The sequence below is a fragment of the Aplidium turbinatum genome, chromosome 5 (genome assembly GCF_918807975.1).
Source record: "Aplidium turbinatum chromosome 5, kaAplTurb1.1, whole genome shotgun sequence".
NCBI classification, from domain to species: Eukaryota; Metazoa; Chordata; class Ascidiacea; order Aplousobranchia; family Polyclinidae; genus Aplidium; species Aplidium turbinatum.
Window position 1 is genome coordinate 341,018 of NC_137476.1, and position 9,915 is coordinate 350,932.

The 9,915-nt window shown below is 38.9% G+C and overlaps 1 protein-coding gene across 1 annotated transcript; it reads right to left on the reverse strand.

Moving 5' to 3' along the window:
* Nucleotides 1–756: 756 nt before the first annotated feature.
* On the reverse strand, nucleotides 757–6,896 carry LOC145769988 (organic cation transporter protein-like). The gene is made up of 13 exons (XM_082581560.1): nucleotides 6,745–6,896; nucleotides 6,470–6,577; nucleotides 6,195–6,324; nucleotides 6,022–6,125; nucleotides 5,535–5,689; nucleotides 5,246–5,415; nucleotides 4,779–4,910; nucleotides 4,200–4,294; nucleotides 3,758–3,892; nucleotides 3,397–3,494; nucleotides 2,725–2,833; nucleotides 2,107–2,331; nucleotides 757–1,270 (listed from the first exon to the last, which is right to left on the reverse strand). Exons 1-13 carry the CDS (start codon nucleotides 6,888–6,890, stop codon nucleotides 1,195–1,197), a joined length of 1,683 nt encoding a protein of 560 aa, XP_082437686.1. The 5' UTR covers nucleotides 6,891–6,896; the 3' UTR covers nucleotides 757–1,194.
* Nucleotides 6,897–9,915: the final 3,019 nt, after the last annotated feature.

The following is a 9,915-nucleotide window of genomic DNA, read 5'->3' on the forward strand; positions in this document are numbered from 1 at the left end:
GGCAAACCGATGACTTAATTCAGCTAGGATTTGCGTTTTCCTTTGTTGCTTAAAGGGGATTTTTTAATGGTACCTTTTGGAAAGTTTTTCCCCGGCAACATGACTTCAACAATCGGAAACTTCACTCAGTCCATCTGGGTGACTGGGCCTGCGTCAGTGGTTCAAAGCCTTTACAAGTATGCGAAGTTGCCAGGATTAAGCTCTGCAAGAAGTTTTCCCAGTCTGAGGAGGATAAAGAATCAATCAATCAATCAATCAATCAATCAATCAATTGACTTTTAACGGCAAAGAATGATTTTACTACAGCTGATAGTGTCTCCATCCCTCCACTAATGAGGACAAAACCACTTTATATGATGTTAATGAAACCACCAGCATTGAAGTCTACAGCACAAACTTTAAAAATGTGATTGAGGTGAGAGCAAAAAGAAAGGAATCGAGAACTCCACCAACTGTAAAATATGTCCTCAACGAAGAAGGTGGTTCGCTTGCACTATGTGATAAATCTATTTTTCCTTTATACTTCTCTTCGATCCTTGTCTCAATGGCTAACTACGTTTCATGGATAGTTAGTGGAAAAAATCCCAGATACCGGCTCCTAACGTTTGAACTTATCCTTAGAATCCAAACAAGGCACCAGTTGTCATACACCCCCTTAGTACCTTGACTGCTTGCTAGCCTCCAGACTCTTAGCCCCTGGACAGGCGTCTAGGCTTGTGAGGCGATATTGAAATCAACTGATGTTTTCAAGTTTTTTGTATTCCATCATCCATCATTTTTTAATTTGAATGTGATCTGATCTACTGTAGGCTACAATGTACATGCAATGTTTTGTTTAACTTATTGGCTTCTGATGGCCTTGATACAAACTGGCATGCAATCCAACTGTTTAATTTTTAAGAATTTGAGTTGGATTTTTGAATGAATTGATCATTTTAAATAATCTTAAATATATGATGCAATTTTATAAACTCCATTAAAGTACCGTAAGAAATCACTTTCTATCTTAACAATGTACAAAACCCATGAAATAAAAAATATTTCTCTAGGTTGGAACTACAAACTTATAAAAATAGATAATTACAAATAAAAATAATTGTAATAGACTAGAACAATGTTCTTTGCTTTTAAAGTGGATTGAGATTGATTGTGCCATATATCAATTGATTGAAGAAGTGGACAGAATTTAACACGTTAAAGCTTCGTGCTTTGGGATGGACTCGCTGCTTTGTCGCACCTGGTTTGGTTTTTATTTTCTTGATCATCGCATCTGAACAATATAAACAGATGTTAAAACACTTCAACAAACCGCTTTAACCCTGTCGTTCCCAAGTAACTTAATGCGAGAAGTACTTTCATCTGGTAAGGTTCGGTTAAACGCTCTTGAAAACACACCTCACTCATCTGAAATGGCCTGATGTTGGAAGCGTGATTGCAGGGGGAAATCCTTAACCGTCCCTCTCTGTCATCCCACTCGCTCTGAGATGACAGGATTGCAGCGGCCCGTCCAAAGAAGACTCTGGGGTCAGCGAAAGCTACCCTTCCTCTGGCCACTGCAGTCTGGCATCTCCACCAAATGAGATGTCAGACTGCAGTAGCCCTTTTCCACAAGCCGGCGCCCTTCTTCAAGCGGGCATCAAGAAGAAACACACACAAAAACAAACTCAAATAAAATTAAAATCAACTCCCAACCAAACCGCGCTAGTTCTTGAGCTTGACCCGCCACCTCCTAGTCTGCTCCAACATCAGCAAGAGAAAGGTTGAGACAGGTAGATAAAGTTGAGGTAGCCAGTAACCTTTATATTATACACCCACAAATAACCATCTATCGCGATGGATCCCTTCGGTCAGAGTAAGTCCTTCGCTTCCCTGGTAGGCATTCTCCATGTAAGTATGGCGGGCCTGCTGAGTGCTTGGATGTGTGGACGGCTCCTGGAGCGGACGTACTAATGATGAGTCAGGTAACAAATCCATTTTATATGGAAAATAGTAACCCTGCAAGATGTAGTAGTATCTATCTTGAACTCTGAGCGTTGCGCGAAAAAAAGAAAGCACAAGCATCTACTAAGTTTTGACAACCATGACTGAAACATTATAAATTCCTACGTCATATATTCTCCTTTGTAGAACAATTCCGCTTCAAGAATTGTTTGTGGCATTGTCTTGTTCATTGTTTCTGGGAAGGCAAGCGCCAGGATTCCTGCAATCACAGAAAGGATCCCAAAGATGGTAGTTGGTAGCCAAGCCACGTAATCTTGGAGAAGGATGATGAATGGAGAGCAAATGCTCCCAACACGAGCCGCCATTGATCCGATTCCCAAAGCATTTCCTCTGTTAAAACATCAAGCTTCTATTTTGTAGATTTAATCAAAATTTGAAAACATATCAAATAAAAGTTTAGATTAATTTCTATCTTTCCCTTTTCTTGTTGCAAAAAGCCATGAATATATCAGTGTACCAAAACGTTCAAAGAGAAAAATGACAAATTCATTGGTGTTAGATTTTTCAGCTAGATTGAAAGCAAGTTATAAAAGTTGTAATTAGTCGTAAATAAATGCTTGCATGAGACCAATGCTTTCCAGAATCCATTGCTTTGTTAGGTTCCGGTACGTTGTTGGCTCGGCTCTCAGTCAACCACCGGTTTGTTATTTCATTCCTACGCACCATTCCAGAACCTTGATCTGCATTTCTTATCTGCATCCTTTATATGATTAGCCTGTCTACCTGATAACCGTTGGGTAAAGCTCGGCGGTGTAGTTGAAGATAATTGAAAACGAACCGGCAACTCCAATTTTTCCAATAAAAGCAAAAACCACTCCAGTTGTGATCATGGCTAGAAAAATTTGGGAAATTTTATTATTGTTTTGTTTGTTTCTCGCAACGCTCAGAGTTCAAAGTAGATAATAGAAAACAGTATAAAAGAATCTTTCCACAGATGTTGAGTTGCTGATGTTGGTATAGGCTATTGTGTTTGGGCAATTTGTGGAGAGTTGCTTTATTACTGTACTGTATATTAAAAGTAAAATAAATGTTTTAATTGGTAGATATCTGCAACCGCTAAGTACTGGAAGTGCAAAACAAACAAACCTAATTAGGTAAATAACGTTTGCTTTAAAATTCGCGATTAACTTTAGAGAAAACAAGTGGCAAGGTCAAGCAACCGCTCTCCAAATGCATTAGTGAGCAACTCATTTCAATGACATTTTTCTATTCAGTGACAAGTAGTAGTTGACATTATAATTCACAGGCATCAAACGAAGATAATTCACTTGATAAATCTCGGTGACCAGGCCTTCGTCACTGAATCAAATGCTCTACATTCTACAAGTATATGAAACTTTTAACTTCTGATAACAAAAATTCCTACAGTCAATAAACCAATAAGTTATCAGTTACTTTGGTTTCCGTTAGCAACAGTGGTGAGGACGGTGCTCACTAAGCAAGCCACGCCCTGAAGCATCATCATAAAGACAAGAAGAAATCTCCGTCCCCATCTGCAGAATAAGCAATGTTATGGATTATTCCAAGTCCATCGAATGCAATTGTCTTAGTCCTACCGTGTGAACCGACTAAATCAAATACGTACTACCTGGTCTAGACACCCAACCGCTACGTAACCAAATAACTCAACAACCAAATGATTGTGAGGTTCTAAGAAACCAGTGTTCTTGTATCTGTTTTTAACTTGCTTCCCCAAAGAGTTACATCAAACGTTAGACCCAGTTATCATTGAGATCGGCATGATGGGGCAACGTACCTGTTCATAGTGAATTGTACAAAGAAGTATCCGACTAGCTCAAGCATCCCATTCAAGGCATTGTTAAGGAAAATGTCTCCCGCCAGAGAGCCAGCGTTCAGTGACAATCCATAATAAACCATTGATATGACCAACCTTAACATAATAAACCGTGTCCTCAATTTACTCAGATCACTTCCTGATTGATAACCACAAAGATGAACACTAGAAACTCACAGCCGGAAAATAACCAACTAGGACTTTGAAGCTGCCGTGTAAGGAATCCTATTCTATGGACGAGTTTCTGTTTTTCGAAGGATTTCTTGTCTTAGATTCTGGCTATTTCCCACTGAGTGTCTAGTTTTCATGATCGTAATTATCAACCAGGAAGCGGTCTGATTAAACGGAACAATTATCTACACTGAAATAGCGACAACTCAAATACAAATGTAGAAAGCCATACCATGAAAACATGCAGTTGAATGTAATCAACCTCATTCTTTTTGATTTGAAAAGGTCTAGTGATGAATACGTCTTTTCTGAGGTATCATCTTCCACCTGAACATATAATGTCAGTTTCAAGAAAAATTTTAGGCCTTATATACGACCTGAAGGTTGCAACTTTTAAGCAGTAAAAGATTCTTGTTGATCATTGTTTCATGGGTTAGCGAAGGTTTGCTAATGACAAAATATTAAGTAGTTTTGCTTCTCCCAACACCTTCTTAGCCTCTCACATGATAATGTTGCTCAGAAGTCCAACCCACTGTGTCATTACGCCTCCCGTGAATTATTTCATGTAATGATGAGCTAAGCGCAATGTGTTTAGAGCTGCCAGAACATCGAACCAATCCCAACAGATTAAAAAAAGAACAGATCCGAAACGAACAAGTTAATATATTCTAAGCCATAAAGTTAATAAAGTGGTCTACGTTGATGTGGATGCAAAGTAATATTCTACTTTTGTTGAAGATTTGTCTTGAACAGGTGAGAGACACACCCTTCGCCACGCCTCTAATAACACATCTACCACGTGGTTTCTTACATGTGAAACTTCTGCCTCCTCCCAGTCTTTCTCCGTCAATACTTTCCTGTTGTGCCGGGCAAATTGTTCAGCAATTTCTTTCCCTTTCTCATTCCGACCGTTAGAGAAGTGCCACCTCGGTGAATCAGGGAGCTGTTCAATGAAGTATTTGGTTGTGAACTTAGCGAATATACAATTTTAAAAATCATCAGGTGAGTAAGTTTGTAATCAACTCAATTTTCGCCCAGTAAAATTTTCAAATAAATTTACCAACAACTGTTCATTTTGACACCTTTCTTGTACATTGCAATACGCATTGCTCACACAAGCATAAATGAAACCCACATTACCTCTCATGTGATGTTTCAATTGAAATTTTCTTATTACAAAAATCTTTTACTACTAGTTCGAAAAAGCTAAACCAAATACAAATTAGAACATTGGTGGATGCTTGATCAAAGCCTTTTCTCACATAAGGTAGAACTTACGAAGAAATGCATAAAGAAGTAAGGAATTGGAGTGAGAGAGATGACAAAATAAAACTGTCGCCAATCGCGAAGAAAATAAGCCACTAAGGAGTTGAGAGAATAACCGACTGCGAACGCGCTGTGTGCGTGAACTCCAGTCATCGTCCGTTTTTTTCCTGTGATTTCTACGACTGCAAAATAATAATAAAGGTTAAGAACAATCTTGTTATTGACCAGTGCTTCACTCTGCTAGTTGGTTGGTCTCTGTTTAATTGACTTTGAAAAGTTAAGATCACAACAGGGGACTCACCATAAACAAACATAATGAGGAACGCGCCATGAGAGAAAGCTGCCGAGAAGAACCTGAGCACTACAAACAATTCAAACCACGGAGTAAAAGCAGTCGCGACTCCCGATATCAGACATCCGATTGAAGATGCGAGCATAGTGTTCCGTCTCCCGATGCTGCAACGTAATAAAGAGTAAAGATGTCTCTTTCAAAGCATACCGCTTGCAAACTGCAGAAGTGATTATTAGCTGATATCCCAATGATAGGCTGCATGATCAACAAACCACAATCATTTGTAAATGATCCCACAATGAAGTGGTTTACATCCAAGTTACGATAAAGCATAATATAGAAAGTTAATCTAATGAAAAAAACACAATTTTGGTAAAGAATTGATTTTCCAGAATAATAAACAAATACAACACAGTGATAATGCAATGCCGTGTAATTGCTAAGTTGTATTTGTACATGGTTAAAATGAATTATTTTCAAATATAATTAAACTTACTAGTCGGCTAGATTTCCAAAACCTACTGCTCCTGTCCACATTCCAGCAAAGTAGATAGATGTCGCTACAGTGTTAAGGATTTTCCTGTCGCAAATCAAGTCCCACTGTGAACAGAGATGGTAGTTACAGTCACATTTGTTACGTCATGATCCACAAGAAAAGTTTCCACTCACTTCAGTGTTGACAGTGGACGTGAACTGGCTGGTGTCGTAATGATACCCTTCATCGCACTCTATCGTAGCTGCTCTCATATCTACACAGTCTGTGTTCGGGGGCTCGCAGCTCGAGAGATTGTAATCGAATCTGCAGAAATTGTCAACAACATAAGTTTTTTTTTTTCTTTCGAACAACGTTACAGGTGGTTTTGTTATAAACAAATCAACATCTTCTCTGATGGAACATGACAGTTAAACAGATTCGATGAGTGTGACAGAACAAAGCCACCCGCCTCATACATCCATCATACTCTTCATCATAAGGGGTCGTGTAGTTGAGAATATCCGGCTCCGTCAGATTCGGATACGCAATTTTGTTGTCCAGTGGGGGAACGGCACATCTGTAGAAAACAACTCATGAATGAAGCTGCATTATAACGTCATAGATATGGATTGCATCAAAAACATTGTGAACAAAAATTGCTGTCTGAAAAGAGGCAAAATGATTCAATGACGCGACTGTGTCTCATTAAGAAGCTCTAATCTTTGTCATTGCCCTGTGTTTCACCTGTATGGCACTGAAGCGGCGTAGAATACAGACGCTATATTATGAAGTCCAGCTGGCACCCCCAACCAATAAACCAAAGCGCATAGAAGAACCTGGTAACGACCCAAATGACCAACTTTGTCTAAAATTACGTCAAATTCTATCATCGTGATGTAAAGGACTTGAAAATATATAAAATAAGAATATTTTGATTAAATGATTGATCAGTGTGCAAAACAAGAACAGTTTGCTGGAAAAAAATTACACAACATCACCTATACATGAAATTCCAATCAAACTACTGTAGGCTATGTATTGCGTAAGTGTTTATGGTTTAAATGCACTGCACTGCAAACTACTGCAATCCCGGATGCACTGCATCATACAAATAAAAAACAGCATGAAGTTGCGAGATAACCATAATGTTGGTTCAGCCTATCAGACTTGTATAGAAGAAAAAAAAAAATGCCATTACTTTCCTTCCAGTTAAAGATGAAAACTTGTTTTCTGAAGTCTCAGTGCCAATGATATTTTGGTTGCTAGTACTGTAACTACAATAAATCACGAATACATTGAGATCTGTTGATATCTTTTTGTAACTTCCGAGTCTTGTAATCAGTGCACTATCTCAGTGTTAGGTTTTGCAAGGTTCACGTGCAAATCGGAATGCAGTGTTGGATGTGAGCTGTGCTGTTCAGGTTAACCGTTCGTCCGAATGCTGGTGAGTCACACAAACCCCACTGTTGTATTTGAAATTTTTGAAATGTTGTACTTCAATGAATAAATTATGGAATAGATGACGATCATTGAACTCTTGCCTTTAGTGCGTGTCGCTCGATGGAGTGTCTGTGTGTAACTTTGGTTCAACAATGCTTGAAAGTACTCATAAGCCTGCGGGATTGGACGCAGGCATCTGGTAACGATGCGCATAGTGTCGTTAGGAGCAACATCTACCTTGCTTGCATGTGCACTGCGGCACCAGACTGGAGAGGTATATTCACTAGTGCGCAGTTTTGAGGTTTTATATCCCCATCTCGATCCGACCAGAGCTAACTATAAGGTAGAATATTATCAGCCCCTTAAGATCATGGCCGTACTGAACCAAAACATTATTGAGAGGTTAACAAAATGGACAACTTTATTGAAGCTTTTTCTCAAATTTGCGGCATGTTTTTACAACAGGGTGGGCAATGGTAAATATGCTATACACATTTATAGTACAAGATAAAAACAGAATAGTTTTAAAACGTTTTGCTGAACATTTTAGCATCTACAGTTTGGGCTCTTCATTTTTAGTTGTCTTCTCATCTGTTTCAATCAATTTTGGGCAGCAAAGTTACTTGGAAAGTTATCCACATGGTAGTAAAGATAATAATGAATAGACTTAATGTTTAAAGTACATTAAGCCCTTTGAAATTGACTAACATGTGGCCTACAAGTTCATCATACTTGCATGCTGTATGATTTTTAGAACAAACATAATGCCAGCACCAATAGGCTACTTTTCAAACATTGGCCTTCAATTTATTTGTTTTGAGTCACTGTAGCTTATTTAAGAAATTTGTATTTTCAAGCTGTAGCCTAATTGCTTTAAAGTAAGTAACACTGTTTCATAGATAAACTCGTTGGAATTTACACATTTTTGGATAGATTTCACTGGAAAGGAACAGTTCACTGTTGAGGTAGCTATGAACAACATTTTTCGCTGAGGAAATCTGGTAACTATGTTTCGGAACACACCCTACTCTGAACAAATAGCTTCGTATCCTTTACTTTTATAAATCCGAGCATTTTTTAACATATTCATCTACATTCTAAAGTATTGTAGTTCGTTCTGTCCTTCAACAGTTTCTAGCTGATACTTTCACATTGCAACACTTTGTAGCCCCCCTTTTATTGTCCTACCTCTTTGCAGGCCATTGCATTGTACTTATCCATATTTTTATTGAAAGTACTTGATTATTAATTCATCGTTTTTGTTTGAGTTAGATTCCACCAAACAATTACAAACAAAACCTGTTTCATTTACAATGCAAAACCAATGTAACGTGAAATTGTTACAACTCATAACAAACTAGCTGCGACAAACCAAAATAGTGGACTTAATCCTTCACCTACTGAATCTCAGTGCAAACACTTTCATAATTTTAACAAGTTTATACCTTTATGACAGTCTATCCTGTGTTACATCAACTTGTTTTGTATCTCTGCCAGCAGGTATGACAATCCTGCAATCAATCTGAACAATTAATAATTCAATGGGCAAACCTTAACAATCAAACACGAACCACTTTTTGTTGTCTTTCATGAAAATTACAATCGCTGTAGTAATCAAACATTGGCAAACTACGGAATTAGTCAACCAACTATAATGCAAACATTTACATCATAGTCTTAACTTGTTCAACAAAGTTTTATATCGCTAAGCAAACACTCCAACTTTATGCAGTTGAGGCAAGCTACAGCCTGATGAATTGTGCATGCATTGTTGCTTTAGTGCAAGCCGAGGATGCATGTCGAGCGGAGGATCTGTGAACAAAGCAGTCAATAGCTGCTCGAAAAAGCAGTGGATCTAAATTTTTACACAAAGGATGGATGTATATTGTCTGTCAAATTACTTTCATAAATGTTCCATTTTATTTCCAAGAGGTCAAACTGTTTCTTTGTTCTTTCGTCATTTTTTTGTAATCTTGAAAACTATCAATTCGATTTTCCTCCGATCCATTGTATTGTTCTTCTTCGTCGTATGAGCTGTTCTTCCGGACTATATGTTTGGGCATGATGTCATCAGCCACTCGACGGTCTCGTCATCCAGGGCCTTCAGTCCAAGCGTTCCATGTGGTGGTTGATGGATTGGGCAGTCATGGACGACATGATCTACTGTCTGGTCTGTGGCACCACACTCGTATCCCGGTGAGGGAGCCAGGCCCCATCTGCACATGTCTGAACGAAAGCGACCGACGCCGGTCGTAGGCGGTTAAGCCGGACCCACGCAAGTCTTGCGAGGGACATTCCCGGAGGGTGGGGATCGACGTCGGGTAGGAAATCACGGAGTCGGGAGGTGTTGTTTTGCCAATCCGTGTTCCATGTGTAGTTCGTCCAGTGTGCCGCACTTATTCCAAGATCTTCAACGTTGTTCAGAAGCTGTCGTGCGGCGGGCACAAATGGGCGTCTTGATTTCAGCCGCTGCTG

Excerpts from the sequence above, each read along its gene's own strand:
- LOC145769988 (XM_082581560.1), bottom strand. The coding sequence starts at position 6,890 with ATGATAGAATTTGACGTAATTTTAGACAAAGTTGGTCATTTGGGTCGT. Across the intron at positions 4,295-4,778 it reads AGGAGGCAGAAGTTTCACAT|GTGGAAGATGATACCTCAGA; the intron begins GTAAGAAACCAC and ends TTATATGTTCAG. Across the intron at positions 2,834-3,396 it reads TGTTGCTAACGGAAACCAAA|CCATGATCACAACTGGAGTG; the intron begins GTAACTGATAAC and ends AAATTTTTCTAG.